The 15,878-nt window shown below is 48.7% G+C and overlaps 2 protein-coding genes and 3 non-coding genes across 6 annotated transcripts; 3 read left to right on the forward strand and 2 right to left on the reverse strand.

The window, feature by feature from the left end:
- The first annotated feature begins 4,007 nt into the window (after nt 1-4,007).
- LOC113031039 (early growth response protein 1-like) lies at nt 4,008-6,352 on the forward strand. Its single transcript, XM_026182894.1, has 2 exons — nt 4,008-4,650; nt 4,972-6,352. The coding sequence occupies exons 1-2, from the start codon at nt 4,485-4,487 to the stop codon at nt 6,123-6,125; spliced, it is 1,320 nt and encodes a 439-aa protein (XP_026038679.1). The 5' UTR covers nt 4,008-4,484; the 3' UTR covers nt 6,126-6,352.
- A 2,165-nt stretch (nt 6,353-8,517) lies between these two features.
- On the forward strand, nt 8,518-8,590 carry trnav-cac (transfer RNA valine (anticodon CAC)). The gene has a single exon. It is a non-coding gene; the product is annotated as a tRNA-Val (tRNA).
- Nucleotides 8,591-8,899: 309 nt separating this feature from the next.
- Nucleotides 8,900-8,972, reverse strand: trnav-aac (transfer RNA valine (anticodon AAC)). The gene has a single exon. It is a non-coding gene; the product is annotated as a tRNA-Val (tRNA).
- A 112-nt stretch (nt 8,973-9,084) lies between these two features.
- Nucleotides 9,085-9,157, forward strand: trnav-cac (transfer RNA valine (anticodon CAC)). Its single transcript has one exon. It is a non-coding gene; the product is annotated as a tRNA-Val (tRNA).
- A 2,686-nt stretch (nt 9,158-11,843) lies between these two features.
- On the reverse strand, nt 11,844-14,437 carry LOC113031052 (hepatitis A virus cellular receptor 1 homolog). Of its 2 annotated transcripts, none has more exons than XM_026182916.1 (8): nt 14,214-14,437; nt 13,670-13,848; nt 13,334-13,496; nt 13,164-13,268; nt 12,996-13,075; nt 12,446-12,557; nt 12,336-12,369; nt 11,844-12,132 (listed from the first exon to the last, which is right to left on the reverse strand). In XM_026182916.1, exons 1-8 carry the CDS (start codon nt 14,272-14,274, stop codon nt 12,048-12,050), a joined length of 819 nt encoding a protein of 272 aa, XP_026038701.1. In that variant the 5' UTR covers nt 14,275-14,437; the 3' UTR covers nt 11,844-12,047. The 2 variants fall into 2 exon arrangements, with proteins under 2 accessions (XP_026038701.1, XP_026038700.1); XM_026182915.1 differs by having other exon boundaries at nt 13,152-13,268.
- Nucleotides 14,438-15,878: the final 1,441 nt, after the last annotated feature.

The following is a 15,878-nucleotide window of genomic DNA, read 5'->3' on the forward strand; positions in this document are numbered from 1 at the left end:
AACCAAGGAATCTACTGCACATCTTTTTGGTTTTGTAACCTTGTGCAAGATTTCTGGCAGAGTTTGTGTTTTTATCTCAGAAAATGTATTTAAAGGATTTGTACTGTTTTGGAAATATGTTTTGTTTATTCTGCACAAAAACCAAAAACAATCCAACTTTGATAACAGATTTTTGGTTAACTTGTTACTTTTAATGGCTAAATTTCATATTCACAAGTCCACATGTTTAGGAAGACCTCCCTCTTTTTATGTATTCTCCTTTGAACTTGTAGAGTATCCTAACTCAGTTAAGAACTCCACGAACCCAAAGCTATAAAACGATTGGTGTTTGTGAAAAAATCAAGATCTTTCAGTCACTTTGTTCTTTGGCTTGATCAGTTTCCCCCTAACATATTTATATTGTTGTTTCTGAATACTGTTCTTGTACTTGTTTATCTATGCATACATGCATTTTGTAAGTACAACACCATTATTGTGGTACTGTTTAAATCCATTTTGTATTGTACTGATGTTTAAATAAAGGTTTGAGGAAAAATAGAAGGAGGACATCAGGAAATAAAGTCTCTGCTGTGTTCACCCCCACGACGTGTCCTCTTGCATGTCCGTCACCATCGTCACTGATGTAAAGTGGTTTAATGTTACTTTTTTCCTGAAAGCCACGACCGTCTCCTTGGTCGTGGTTGTGTTGAGGACGGGGGCGACTGTAGCCCATTTTGGAGGTGCTTCAGCCCCAAAGTGAATCAAAGCACCCCCACAGATTTCTTACTTTTTTTGACAATATTTGCTGTTTGTGTGACACACTACTAAAAATATAAAAAGCATACAGTACTTTACTTGTTTGAGACGTAACATTTTAACAACAAAAGTATAGATACCCCCCCGCCTCCCAAAGTGGTTTGTTCCAGCTCCCCCCTGCTCTGGCTCTAGCGCTCTGTCTGCCAGAGCGATGGTGGCTGAGACGCAGCGGAGCAGAGGTGGAAGTGTCTGGCTTAAAACAGGACATGTTGGCTGCATTTAACCTTCAGTTACTCTTTATATAGTTGGTAGGAAAAACATTACACCAGGTAACCTGCAGTGTTGAAAACGTGTTTTCTGACGATGTTTGCTGCCCTACAATCCGTCCTGCTCTGTAAAATCAGCCACATCTGACCGTCCTGTTGCTCCCATTGAAATGTTTACAGCCTGTTTAAAATCTAAGACTTATAATTGTCCGTAGCTGCTGTTGTTACCACTGTCCTGTTTGAAATGGATGCTAACTGACTGAATGCCCATTAACCTTATAACACCTGGTGTGTGTGTGTGTGTGTGTGTGTGTGTGTGTGTGTGTGTGTGTGTGTGTGTGTGTGTGTGTGTACAGACAGCCAGGTTCATAATGGATATGAGGAAGTTTTTTCAAAAAAGGAGCCACGTCAGGTAAAAGTGTAAAATCAAATGATCCATCAATCAGGAATAATGTTGGATCAGTGTTTCAATGTTTATCTTTTATTAGATGTTCGTGTGGTTTGGTTATTTGCCTTTTGGTTGAAAGTACACTGAGAGGACTTTTTATTAGTGATCTTAATAGTATTTTTTCATATTAATGTAATTTTTCATCTAATTGAATCTATTTGTGTATGATTGTCAGTCCAAAGAGGGAACGTGAGGAGAAAGTACGAGGTGAGGAAGAAGCAGGTAAGCTAACAGACAGGGAGCAGTGACAGGCAGAAACTGTGAACCTGACAAAGAGGAAAACCTGATTTTACTCACAGTCTGGAAGTTGTGTCCTCCCTGTATTAAAGCTGCTAAACAGAATCTGCTAAACAAACTGGGCTGAAACATTTTGACCCTCTTTAACAACATCCCAACATAACATTATCATTGATCGGGGAGAGTAAAATTAATGATATATTTTTATGTGGTTCAGCCACAGCTTTACTGAAACCTCTGTAAAGCTGTAAAGAGAAGCAGATGCTCTGTTTCTACAAATGTTTTAAGCTTGTTTCAAAGATTCTGTACTGCAGCTTTAAATGTTTTCCAAAAGCACACACACACTTATCAGTGTTTCTCACACTTGTTACAGTGTGGACCACCTGATAAAAGGTCAAGCTCTCCCAAGCACCACTATGAAAGCATGAAAGTCATAAAAGATTTTTTCATGCATGGTATACATTCTACCACAGGCTGTTGCCTCCAGTTTTATAGTTTTTATTAATATTTTGTAATAATTTCTTCTGTTTCGGGAGTGTTTTTATGTGTCTGTATTATATTACACACACACACACACACACACACATTAAAAGTGAATCTCGGTCCAAAAAATGCTCTCAGTTTACTTTTCACTCACTGTGAGCATCGTTCATTATTCTCCCAGTAATGAAGGTTAGGATATGTATTTTTATTTTTATTCCAATCCATTCTTCTTTTGCAGCATTTAAATAACCTTGATCAGATTTGATGGTTTTGTTACAGACTTTAAAAAAGTGTTTTGCTTTTCTTTCACAAATGTGGGATTAAATTGTGTTAAAATGTGCAAAGCAGTGATGTCATGTTTTGTGACGAGGACCCAGGCACAGAGAGACTTGATGAATTTAAGAATCTTATGATTTAATAAAGAAATTTGCAGACTTGCACAGAGATGGTAAAATTATGATGACTGATAACAGAGACGAAGACAGCAGACGGTGAGGACAGGGAGGAGCAGGGGTTTAAATGCACCGAGGAGACATTCAGAGACAACTCGGGACAACATTTAAGGACGCAGGGACTGACAGAGACGGGGAAGACGTCTTATCGTGATGTGTAAAGTTTATCTTGCCTGGCTGGGCAGCTCTCTGGGTGCTCAGCACCCCTAAAGCTCTGATCCTAGAATCGCCCCCGGTTAAGGAGCAGGTTGCTGTCCCTGCACCACGCCTTCAGCCGCTCCACCTCGTCCCTGTCGGCAGACTCGTCCCCCACCCCACACAGGTGTGCTCGTCACTCAGCCCTGGGGAGAGCAGTGGTAACAGAACTGCTAACATAGGCTGTGTAACTGAGGTGGTGACTCTACCTGTACACCCACTTGTTTATTCCTGCTCCTCCTCTCTCAGCCTGTGTGCTGTCATTAAAGCTTAAATGTAACAGTGAGGCAAAGCTTACAGACCAATCAGAGGCTGCTGCTGCACAGGTAACATCCCTTAGACCTCACCTGGATGTGGAGCTGTGAATGTGACCGGACATCTTTCACAGACTGGAACAATGATGCTCAGGTGACCCGGTGGCGCTCGCTGACATTTCATTACTTTCAGGTTCAGTGAGTTTAAACCTGCAGCAGCAACACCGGCCGTTTATTAAAGACAGACCTGCTCCTGGAGAAGCCACGCCTCCCTGTGAACACTCTGTGACATCATCAACACCCATCCTTGACACCCGAGTTCATCCTCACCTGTGCCTGCTGTTCTGTACTGATGGGCAAAGTTAAGTGGCAAACCGTCATACCTACTTAAACTTGTGCTGCAATTACTCTGTGACAGCAGGAATGTGCATGAACTACTTACGGTAGGACGGTTTGTTCTCCTGCCACGCTCCTCTTAGAAGTCTCAGATGTGGAGATGTTTTTTCTACTGTGACTCTAATGACTGCCGGTGTGCCTTTGGGCCTCAGCAGGTGAGGGCTGTGGTTGTTTTTACTGAACGTTGTATTGTGTTTGTACAAAAATAAATGTAAGCTCGGAGACCGGAAGTGCTTCGGACACAGCTCAGGTGTGTGCTGGAGCCCTGCTGGCGGCCAGCGGAACTGCAGCTGCTGCGTTTCCCTATACGGAGCTGTTCCTAATGTTCTGTCCGTTCCTCGTACATGGAGCGCTGTTGTCGCACGTGCCGGTTTGTTTTCACGCTGTTCCCGGCCGTGCACGCGGGTGAGAGCGGCTCGGGGCCGCGCTCACAGGAAACCACCCAAATAAGGTAGGAGGAAGTGATGACGCGGCTGGATGCGCTCCACGTGACCTCGAGCCCTCAAACACAGCGCGGAGCCGTGACGTGTCTCCGGGGTTTCCGGCCATGGCGTCTGGCCGCGCGCCGCGTTTCGGGCTCGGTCCGGCGGGTACGCGGCCAGGCCGAGCCCCGGACCGGGCCGAACCGTGTTCGCTCCTGAAAGCGCGGGACAAGGGGCGCCGGGACCGCGGACGGCCGCGGGAGCACGCGCCCCGTTCGGACCAAATATGGGCTTCCGACCCGCCATATTTGGGAATCTACGTCACGCAGGAGTCTTTATAAAGGCGGGAATCCTCCGAGAGGACCTGACAGCACCGAGTTCAGGCTGTGCGCTCGCGACAGCCAGAAACAAACAGCTGATGTTGTTTACATCCTCTGATGACGCAGCGGCCTCACCTGCGCCGGTGACCCTCCGGTAGAGTCTCACCTCCAGCGTTGGCGTCCCGCGAGCGGCAGCTTCCGCCCGGAAGGAGCGCCTCTCCGCGGGGCTCAGCAGCGAAGGAGCTCCGGGAGCCGAGGAGCTCCCCCCGCAGGGACATGGCGGCCACAAGGGCTCTGCTGCCGGAGCCGCTACCCGGTCTACCGCCGCCGCTGTCTCCACTGGACGGATACCCGAAGCTGGAGGACTTGCAGATGCTGCTGCTGGCCGCCTCCGGGGCCGAGGGAGCCGGGCAGCTGAGCGGAGAATCCGGAGAGTACGGAGGTGAGGAGCCGGTCACCCGTTTATCTGTGTCGCACGCGTGCGCGCGCATGCTGCAGCTCGCATTACAGACTGCAAAGTTGCACGAGAGAGTGTTTTATTGTGATTTAAATGTTTGTCAGTAAAGCTGAGCTCGTGCTCACCTGTGGCTCACACCTGCAGCTGTGTGAGCCACAGGTGCGCTTTCCCTGCACCATGGCAGAGCTCATGGACCAATCAGGCCACCGTACGGAGGTCAAAGGGTGCTTCCTAATGAACCAATAAATAAGACTCCCAAGTGTGCTGTGACGTGTTCTCACCCGTGCGCCTCCTTCTTCCCCTCAGATTCCCTCTCGGACCTCCCAGACCTACAGAGCCTCCTCCCACTGACGCCCCGCCTGCCCTCGCTGGCGTACAGCGGCCGCTTCTCCTTTGAGCCGTCTGTGTCGACCTGTGGCGGCAATAATCTGTGGGCGGAGTCTCTCCTAAGCCTGTTGGTCGGCGTGGCGGCTCCGCCCACTGCCTCCAGCCTTCCTGTGTCTTCATCGTCAGTGACATCATCATCGCCATCCCATTCGACCATCAGTTCCATCCAGGTGACCTGCGGCTCTGCTGAAATCACCTCGGTCTTCTCGGCAATACCGACCTACACCTCAGCCGGCGCCGAGCCGCTCCTCCCGGCCACAGACTGTCAGCCAGCCCCTCTGGCCTTCTCGCCGCAGCAGGGTCCGCCTCCCGCCTACACCGCCGCTGCTGCGTCCCGTCTCGGCCTGCAGCCGTCCTCGCTGGTGACGATGTTGCCAGACTACCTTCTGCCGCAGCAGTCGGATGCCGAGCCCGGCGTAAACGTGGATCAGAAGCCGCCACCGCTCACGCCACTCTCCACCATCAAAGCCTTCTCCTCGCAGATCCAGATCCAGCCTCCTGGCCCCGCCTACAACGCGCAGCTCACCAAATCTGGCAGACCCAGGAAGTTTGCCACTGGCCGCCAGTGCAAAACGCCGCCTCACGAGCGGCCATACGCCTGCCCCGCTGAAGGCTGCGACCGCCGCTTCTCCCGCTCCGACGAGGTGACGCGCCACGTGCGCGTGCACACGGGTCAGAAGCCGTTCCAGTGCCGCATCTGCATGCGCAGCTTCAGCCGCAGCGACCACCTGACCACGCACATCCGCACTCACACCGGCGAGAAGCCGTTTGCTTGCGCTGAGTGCGGACGTAAGTTCGCCCGCAGCGATGAGCGCAAGAGGCACGCCAAGATCCACCAGAGGCAGCGCGAGCGCAAAAACAACAGTAACTCTGCCTCCACCGCCACCATCACCACACCCCCCACATACTCCTCCCCCGCACACAGCTCCTCCCCCTGCTTCACCTCCTCCTCCTCGTTGTCACACATCTACAGCTCCTCGCCGTCCCCCCACCTCTACTCCCCCTCCTGCTCCTCACCGATGGCGAGCCCCCAGGCAGAGCTGCCCTCCCCCCACAGCTCCAGCATGTGTTGACCTTTGACCTCAGACTGACAGCATCGGACTGCAGAAATGTTTACCGTGCGGGGTCAAAGGTCGCCTCGTGGTGTAAATATGAATCCCGTAGTTTGTACATATTGTTTACACGCATGTTGGTGAACATGTGTTCACGTGCTCCGCCTACTGAGTAGGCCTGTATGTTTACATTTTCTACTCCACCTGTTTCCTCTCAAAGAGCTTCAACAATAAAAGTCTGAACCCTGCTGGTGCTTTTAATTTGTAGGAGGTGTGTGTGTGTGTGTGTGTGTGTGTGTGTGTGTGTGTGTGTGTGTGTGTGTGTGTGTGTGTGTGTGTGTGTCACATCAGCTGATGGAGGTCATGTGACATGAGACAAAAGTCAGAAACCCTCAGTTACGTGCGGCGTAAACGTTTCTGAGGCAAAACCTGAAGTCACTGTTCGAGGGATTCTCACTCAGGTTTGTAGCTCCTGTCAGTCTGAGTGGATCCGACAAAGGTCAGAGTTCAAAGGTCGAATCAGAAGCTTAAACAGTGACAGCTTCACTGAACGCTGCCATTAAATCCTCCCTGTGTGTGTGTGTGTGTGTGTGTGATCGGACTGTGACCGCAGCACCCTGCAGGAAAATCCCGGTGCTGCTGAAGGCCAAAAATGGCGCTTCCTGCTGCTGCAGCGGACATCCTGACGCCCATATAAGGAACTTCCTGCTGTTTGTGATGTAACAGCAAGGACTGGGATAGCAGGTCAGACTGGAGTGTGTGTGTGTGTGTGTGTGTGTGTGTGAGAAAGTATCTGCACTGCAGACACATGAAGTTCAGAGTCCTGCTTTCACTTTCATCTGCAGGAGTAAAAGTAAATCATGTTGTTTGGATGTTTATGTGTATGTCCTTAGTGCTAATTATTTAGCTGTTAGCTGTAAAGTAAGCTAGTACGTAACAAACTGATACAGGATAAGGCAGGGGAAAGTTAGAAATGTATAATGGTGGCAACATAACATATATTATAGCACAAATACTGACATATTTCTGTAATTAAAAGAGAACTGTAATATCAGCTTACAGTGAAACATGGATGCAAATATCCCAAGTGATGGGACGAATCCCGTGGTCCCTCTAACAGAGAGATAAGGAACCAGTGCTCACTGCTCCACCCGTGAAGATGGAGAGCAGAGAAGGAGGTCTAACACGGTGACACAGAAAATATGTTTCCCAAAGAACACACTCGGCCAGAAACGAGGCAAGTCCACAAACCAAACACAACCCGAGCTTTCTACATCATGAAGGAAAAATCGACACTGAATTCAATTCGATTTTATTTTATTTACACAGCACCAAAGCACAACAACAGTCGCCACAAGGCGCTTTATATTGTACAGTAGCTCCTACAATAATACATACAGAGAAAAGCCCAACAATCATATGACCCCCTATGAACACGCACTTTGGTGACAGGAAGAAACCTGGAGGGGCGGGGCTATCTGCTGCGACCAGTTGGGATGAGAGAAGGAAGACAGGATACAGACGTGCTGTGGAAGAGAGACAGAGGTTAATAACAGATATGATTCAGTGCAGAGAGGTCTGTTAACACATAGTGAGTAAAGAAAAACTCAATGCATCATGGGAATCCCCAGCAGCCTACATCTATTGCAGCATAACTAAGGGAGGATTCAGGGTCACCTGGTCCAGCCCTAACTATATGCTTTAGAAAAAAGGAAAGTTTTAAGCCTAATCTTGAAAGTAGAGATAGTGTCTGTCTCCTGAATCCAAACTGGAAGCTGGTTCCACAGAAGAGGGGCCTGAAAACTGAAGGCTCTGCCTCCCATTCTACTTTTAAATACTCTAGGAACAACAAGTAGGCCTGCAGAGCGAGAGCGAAGTGCTCTAATAGGGTGATATGGTACTACAAGGTCATTAAGATAAGATGGGGCCTGATTATTTAAGACCTTGTATGTGAGGAGCAGGATTTTGAATTCTGGATTTAACAGGAAGCCAAAACAGGAGAAATCTGCTCTCTTTCTAGTCCCTGTCAGGACTCTTGCTGCAGCATTTTGGATCAGCTGAAGGCTTTTCAGGGAGTTTTTAGGACTTCCTGATAATAATGAATTACAGTACACAGAATCCTCCATGCAGTCCTCGTGAGCAAACCTGTGGGCTTATGAGGCCTGCGCTCCTGCAGTGCCACACATCTGTCACGACAGTGATTCTGATGGGCACAAACAGTTCAGTTGATGAAGATGTTTAATGTTGGTGCAGGGATTCCAGCCTCTGGTTTCGCTGTGATCTTTGTGTGTGAGTCAGTCCCTGTGCACACGCAGAGCAGCTGTACTACAATCATATTTCGTAAAGCAGCTCCAAGCTGCAGACAGGCATGTGCCCGGGCTCCTCTATGCACACCGTGAGCAGCCTTGCAGAGGTTTCCGTAGTGTAGTGGTTATCACGTTCGCCTCACACGCGAAAGGTCCCCGGTTCGAAACCGGGCGGAAACAGGCGTTTGCTTTTATTCATACACACGTTTCGCATCATTAACTGGTCCGCGTGGACCACTACCTCGTGAGTAGTTGTTTAACGTGTACTGACTCACGTAAACGGAAGTGAAAGCAGCAGTAAGAAACACCAGTGGCGATACGTTCCCTGGAACATGTGATACGTTTGTCCCACTGAAACGTTTTGGGTTGATTGGGCGTGCACACTTTGATTGCGCGTGCCTCGTTCAAACTACGCACACGGCTAACGGCTCTGCTGTTAGCTAGCATTTCTTCTTCTTCAAGATAGGAAAAGAAAAAAAAAGCCATTAGTGTTTCCGCCCGGTTTCGAACCGGGGACCTTTCGCGTGTTAGGCGAACGTGATAACCACTACACTACGGAAACCTGCTCACAGCGATGTGTAAACACAGTTATGTTAATGCAACCCTCATCAGGTCACAGATAACGGGCCACGGCCCAGCCTATCGATGTCTGTGTGCGACGAGGAAGCTGCACAGTTTCCGTAGTGTAGTGGTTATCACGTTCGCCTCACACGCGAAAGGTCCCCGGTTCGAAACCGGGCGGAAACAGCGGTTTTGTTTCGCCGTGCTGTTATAATCGATAGTGGCATCATTTCCACAGTCCAATAATCTTCTGCCTTTCCTTCTCCAGGCGTAAATGTCCGCCTGAGTGTGAATATGAAACACTTTAAACACACACAGGGTGTATGACGTGCTCTGAGTGCTGCAGTAGAGTACAGAGACCAGTCCATTCACCAGTCATCGTCTCCAGAAGACACAGGAAAGACGATCCTTTAATCCCCAAAGTCCAGGACGTACTCTCCCTGCACCTCCTCCTGCAGCCTGAGGCTCCGCTCCCTCACAGGTGCACACGTGTCTTTAATCGATCGAGCTTCAACAGGAGGGATCGGAGCGCTCCCTGGGTATGACTGTCAACTATGAAAACTCCTTCATCAAATGGATCTGCCAAAATCGTAAACACTATTCATCTGGTCAGGACACCATTTGTAAGTCTGAATCTCCCATTTAGCAAAACTCTAAACACACAACACATTTAGCAGTGCGATGCACACAGGCTACAGAAGTGAAACACAACTAACACAATGTTTGCATCATACTACCACTCAACATTGAAAACACATGCGCACTGATGATGGATTGAATCCGAGCTCCCAGACCTTCACAAACCTTTCTCTCACAGTCAGCTGACAGTTTTTGGACACTGCTTTAGCCACATGCCAGGGATCAAACTGGTGAAGCTGTTCAGGATTGCTGACCATCGTTTCTTTTACAGTTTGAGGATGTCTGTCAGTGGAAATGGTTGAGACACTTTATTTCCCTCTCTGGTTTTTAGAGCTTCTTTAAATCCTTTGATTTCAATGGCATTAGAATTTGAAACTTGGGTGACAGGTAGGGTGTAGGTGTTTGTAGAGGCTGAGTGTCCAGGAGAATCACACCTGCCATCTCCACAGACAACAACTTCTTCCTGTGATTTCATGGCTTTTAACTCACTACTTTTGCTCTTTTATCCACATTTTCTCAATAACAGGAAACACAAATCTCTTTCTCAATGACGTGTATGTGTCTTCACTTAGGTTCAAGTTACTACAAAATTTAGCAAAATGAATGCCACTGAAAAAACTGATGCTGTTAGAAGCAGGTTTCCTTCTGCTTTGGTGCCACTCAAAGTAGGCTGAGACTGCCATCCGTACTGAGCTCCAGAGTCAACTGTGATCCTTCATTTTGAAGCTCTTTGATTTCTTCTTGTACAATCGGGGAGCCACACTTCATACACCGCTTGTGTAATTGTTTTAACTGTGGCTCATAAACTAGAAGAAGTCTTGTGTTTGTATGTGCGGTATTTGAAGTCTGAGACTCGAGAGCTGGAGGTCAAAGCAGCTTGCAAAGAAAAGCGTCTGGACTTCTTTAAGTTGCTTGAAGACGTTTCACCTCTCATCCGAGAAGCTTCTTCAGTTCACTGGTTCACTAGATTCATCAAATGACAAGAACAAATCCTGGGAGTTACCATCATCCACGTCTACTTGTTTGTCCAGTTCAGTCTCCTGTCTGCTTGTGTAGGTGTGGTCCGCTGAGACTGGAACGTGCACATCAGACTGCTGCTGTGCCGCTACGTCTGACTTACTTATCTCAGTCTGGGTTGATGCATCTGTTTTACTTGAAGAACACTGAACACTTACTGTAGTAGCTTCAACTGCTTCATTGCTTGTCTCCTCCATAACTGACGTGGTGTCTGATTGGTCGTCATCATCCACGAACATGTTAGCTACTGTAGAAGCGGTTTGTTGTTGTTAGTTGCAATTTACAATGTAATTTTAAATAATCAATGGATATTACCCAGCTGCAGAAATGCTTAAAAAGAGGTTTGGGTTTGAGGTGGAGCCGTGTGTGTGTGTGTGTGTGTGTGTGTGTGTGTGTGTGTGCGTGTGTGTGTGTGTGTGTGCGTGTGTGTGTGTGTGTGTGTGTGTGTGTGTGTGTGCGTGTGTGTATTATCAACATGAAAACAACACACACACGTTTAATGTTGCCAACATAACTCTGTCAGAAACCCACTCAGCTGATTTACACACACGGAGTAATGAAAGCTGCCGTTCATTCATGATGAACACAGCAACAAACTGTTTAACTAAACATGAATCCAGCTGTCATAAACCTTCAAAACACAGCTGCGTATTTATGCTGCAGGTTTACTCTTATTTCAGGTAACCTTACTTACCTGTGGTTAATGAGCACTCAGCGCTGAGGTCTGACTTCTTCTCTGGAGGTGGAAAGTTTTAAAAATGACGAAACAGCGCCGGGAGACCACAGTGGCCAATAATATATTACATCCGTAGTGGTTTAGCGCTACCATAGAGAATGAATGGGAGACGGTTTAGGGCCGTTTAGCTAAACAATCCCACGGGGAGTCATGGGTGTAATACCGTCTTTGGCCACAAGGTGGAGAAATATGCATGTGCGTCAATGGTGTAGAGCGCCACCAGCCCAAAGGGCTGTGATCATGGACAAACAAAGGTACTGCACAAGGGTTTAGTGCAGTGATTCCCCGACGGGGAGGCCGTAACTTTTTCGCTTTAACCCACGTTTTTGTTAGAGGTTGGGGACACCCAGATTATTGTTTTTATAAAAAAAAGAATAGCTAAGAACTGAGACAGACTTTTATTTGGCTCTCAGGCTTCCACACATACAGCTTTATTATTGAGATCACAGATGGAGGCCACTGAGATTTAACCACAACATCTCACATTCATCAGCCTCTTTATTTTTTCTGTCACAAATGTAAAGAGAAAGTAGAATAGACATGAACAACGAGCAGAGATAACCCAGGAACCAAAAATCATTAAACACGCTCTCAGTGCTGAGCTCATCACAGTGTTTCTAATAACAGTGTAAACAGAAACATCACCAGCGTCCTCCCTGCACGAATGCCGCTCTGGTTCCTCTGTTAGTCCAGAGTGTAGATGTTCTCCTGCACCGGCCTCCTCATGCGGATCTCGTAGATGATGTGAGGAGGTTCTTCAGAGGAGAAGCTGCAGAGTTACAAACAGCCGAGTTACTGCCAGAGCGAGCCTCAGCACTGCAGCAATAACTCTGATTCATGTTGTGGAGGTGGTCTGTGTTTCTTTCTGCGTGCTTTGTTTCAGGTGTGAGAGTAAGCTGGCTGGCTGTGATTGGCTGTCGCTGTGTGACATCAGCGTGTTAGCGTGCTGTTTGCTTCCTGTGCTCAACTCACCAGCCGGGCTTTAAGGCTCGTCTGTAGATTCCACCTGCAGCAGAAAACAAAAAATGAACCTCATGTTTGTGTCTGTGTGCAAACGTGCTGCAGAGACATGGAGGACGTACGTCTGAAGGCCAGGAAGAGGAACACTGCGGCGAGGACCATCAACACGCTGACGGAGAGAGAGAGGACGGGAACGTTGATCTGAAGGGAGAGGGAGGGCAGAGCGTCCTCCACCTGCAGGTGGAGAGGATTCATCAGACTGCAGCACGGACAGTTTCGCTTGGAGCTGGCTAACAAAGGTCCGAGGCTGAAACGGTTAATTTAGGACATGAACTCTTAAAGTGGGCTGTAGCTCAGGCAGCAGAGCAGGCAGCCACTAACCAGAAGGTCGGTGAGGTTTCATCCATTCATGCTGCTGAGCTGGGATCTGCTGATGACCCAGTTTGTTCCCAGCGGTAACTGTGGGACGGACGTCCTCACCCTGACTCTCAACACTGTGGTGTACGCACGAGCTCCTGGTGTTTGTTTGCTCCAACGTGCTCCGCTTTGGTCTCACCTGTTTGCCCTGTTTCCAGCCTCCATGCTAAGCTAAGCTATGAGCTAGTGGCTGTACAATCCCGAACACGTCGTGGCCTAAGATGGCAGGTAATGGCGAGGGTGGTGCTTACTCACAGTGAGGGTGTCAGCGTGCAGCAGGGTGGAGTTTCTCCTCAGAAGGTCCAGCTGAGACGACAGCAGAGTTTTCCAGTTGGCTAAACGAGACAGAGACCAGAGACCTGGAGTGGACGTCTATCACAGAGAAGAGTTAACAGAGACAGTTCACCTCACCTGTCGTCACACCTGTGGAGGTCGGTGACTCCGTCACTCGTTCAGTCGTGAGCTCCGTCGTTGTGCTCGCTGTTGTTGTTGGAGGAGGAGAGCTGGGGACGAGCGCCGAGACCGGAGCTGAGAGGGACAAACATTGAATCACCAAACTCTGGAGAACCTCAGAAATAAAACAAGTCGCTCACCTTTGACCACTCTCAGGTTCATGATCATCTTCTGGTCGTTGAAGAGCCCGTTGATGTCCACCCTGCAGCAGTACGGCCCGCTGTCTGTCCGCCTCACGTTCAGGATGTCCAGGTCCATCTGCCCGTCCATGATGTCCCCCGTCAGCTGGTAGCGGTCCTCCACCTGCAGCCAGGACCAGGGTTATACAACCAGGGGGAGGAGCATGAATTCAACAGAAGAATAAACAGGGAGGAGCTTACAGGAGCGCCAGGTAACCCCAGATAATCAAGTTCTCAACGTTATGCCTGACCTCTGTGACTCTGAGATGTAATCTGACCTCTGTGATGTAATCACACCTGTGTGACGGCACCGTTCTCGTCGGTCTGCACCAGGATGTTGCTGCACCAGAAGGTCCCGCAGCCGCGACCCCAGCAGACCCGGCTGAGCCCGAAACGCTGCACGGAGTACTGACAGGACAGAGAGGCCACGCCCCCTTCCATTACTTTAAAAGAGGAAACGGACGAAAGCCGTCCACCTGCAGCACAAACACACAAACATGACGTTTGCACATGTAAACACACGAGATGCTGTGATGTGACATAAAACCAACAAGAGCGATAAGCATCGAATAAAAACACGCAGAATACAGGAAACACGCAGTACTGACTTCCTGTAGCTGACCGGCGCTCTGTGCTGGGTAAACTTTGAATCCTTCATAGAAGAGAAACAGTCGACCAGCAGGAGACGACCACGAGAACAGACGAGCTCACACAGACAAAGAGACAGGAAGCCACGAGGCGTCATTCACGCCATACAAACAGACCTGAGCGCCGCTGTCACACCCACGAGTCAGGACCTGTGCTGTGATGTCACGCTGATGTCAGAGTGTGTGCTTCTCACCTGACAGGAGGAAGAGGAGGGCGATGAAGGATCTGGGCGTTGGAGGAGAGACAGCAGCCATCCTGCGAGTGTGTGTGTGAGGGACGACTGTCCGGCCACACTGTACAGTGTGTCTCTGTGATGGAGGTTGGGGGGAGGTCACGGGGGCGGAGCTACACACAGCCTGTTTGTGTGTCTGCGAGTGTGAACGGCTGCAGTGTTTACGTGTGTATCATCAGTGCTGCAGAGTAACCAGTCTGGGAAATGTCCTACAGTACTGAGTTCACAGTACAGCTGTAGTAAAGGTTGGTCACCATAAGCCGTCTGTCTTTATTTCGTTTCCATGTTCTGTTTAGTGTTTTAAGCTGTTTAGTTTCACACAGTGAGCTTTTATTTGTCCTCGCCACGTTCATGTGACCATAACAGTGATGTCAGAGCTGATGGAGGAGAAATGATGGTGGCGGCGTCATGACTGACGAAGAACAGACGAAGCTGAAAACTGACTTTAACTGAAGAAAACACAGAGGACAAAAAGACTTTGTCTCTGTGACACACACACACACACAGGCACACACACACAGACACACACACAGACACACACACACACACACAGACACACACACACACACACACACAGACACACACACAGACACACACACACACACACACACACACACACAGACACACACACAGACACACAGACACACAGACACACACACACACACACACACAGACACACACACACACACACACACACACACACAGACACACACACACACACACACACAGACACACACAGACACACACACACACACAGACACACACACACACACACACACACACACACAGACACACACACACAGACACACACACACACACACACAGACACACACACACACACACACACACACACACACACACACACACAGACACACACAGACACACACACACACACACACAGACACACACACACACTCTGCTGGCTGGTGGAGACGTCGCCGTCACACAGAGGCTTCTTTATTCGATCCAAATGTTTCTGTTTTCTTCTTTTTCTTCACAAACTGAAAATCTGAGACTTTTAGTTTCAAATAAGCCAAAAATCTAAGAACTTGAAATGTGAGAAGAAGAAGAAAAGCCCAAACACGCAGAGAGGTGAAGGTTTTATACTGATGTGCAGTAATACAAAGAGCTGGGAGTGTGAGTCATTAATAATGTGGATGCAAGAGGCAGACATTTCTCACATGAACACGGCACAGGCTGCATCAACACACAGCCATGTTTATACTCATATTCCTTTGTCTCCCACTGTGCACTGGTTACCACAGCAAACCCATTAAATAAATGAGTAATAAACTACTAGCCTCTCCTGTGCAGTGCAGCACAGCGATGCTTGTTTCTCTGAATATATACAAAAGTCTTATTTGCCTTTTAGCTGCAGTGCAGCTTCATTTGTGTGCCGACAGAAGAGTCGCTCTGTCCCAGCAGTCACGTCCACGTGGTGTTACCTGGGCACGGACGTTTGGTAGACTTGGCCAGGTTGTGTGTGTGTGTGTGTGTGTTGTGCTTCAGTACACTGCACTAAAGCACATGTGAGGGCAGTCAGTGGAGGCTGTGTCCATGCAGAGTGGACTCCACTTCAGCTGAATTCAGCCAACAGAGCTTATCTATGTAGGTACAGGTGTGTTT

The sequence above is a fragment of the Astatotilapia calliptera genome, chromosome 10 (assembly GCF_900246225.1).
Source record: "Astatotilapia calliptera chromosome 10, fAstCal1.2, whole genome shotgun sequence".
Taxonomy (NCBI): domain Eukaryota; kingdom Metazoa; phylum Chordata; class Actinopteri; order Cichliformes; family Cichlidae; genus Astatotilapia; species Astatotilapia calliptera.

What these genes read in the sequence shown, in the direction of transcription:
- LOC113031039 (XM_026182894.1), top strand. Translation starts at nt 4,485, where the DNA reads ATGGCGGCCACAAGGGCTCTGCTGCCGGAGCCGCTACCCGGTCTACCG. An exon ending in AGAATCCGGAGAGTACGGAG is followed by an intron (nt 4,651 to 4,971) that starts GTGAGGAGCCGG and finishes TCTTCCCCTCAG; the next exon opens with ATTCCCTCTCGGACCTCCCA.
- LOC113031052 (XM_026182915.1), bottom strand. Translation starts at nt 14,274, where the DNA reads ATGGCTGCTGTCTCTCCTCCAACGCCCAGATCCTTCATCGCCCTCCTC. An exon ending in CCTCCTCTTCCTCCTGTCAG is followed by an intron (nt 13,849 to 14,213) that starts GTGAGAAGCACA and finishes TTTGTGCTGCAG; the next exon opens with GTGGACGGCTTTCGTCCGTT. An exon ending in GAACCTGAGAGTGGTCAAAG is followed by an intron (nt 13,269 to 13,333) that starts GTGAGCGACTTG and finishes TGTCCCTCTCAG; the next exon opens with CTCCGGTCTCGGCGCTCGTC.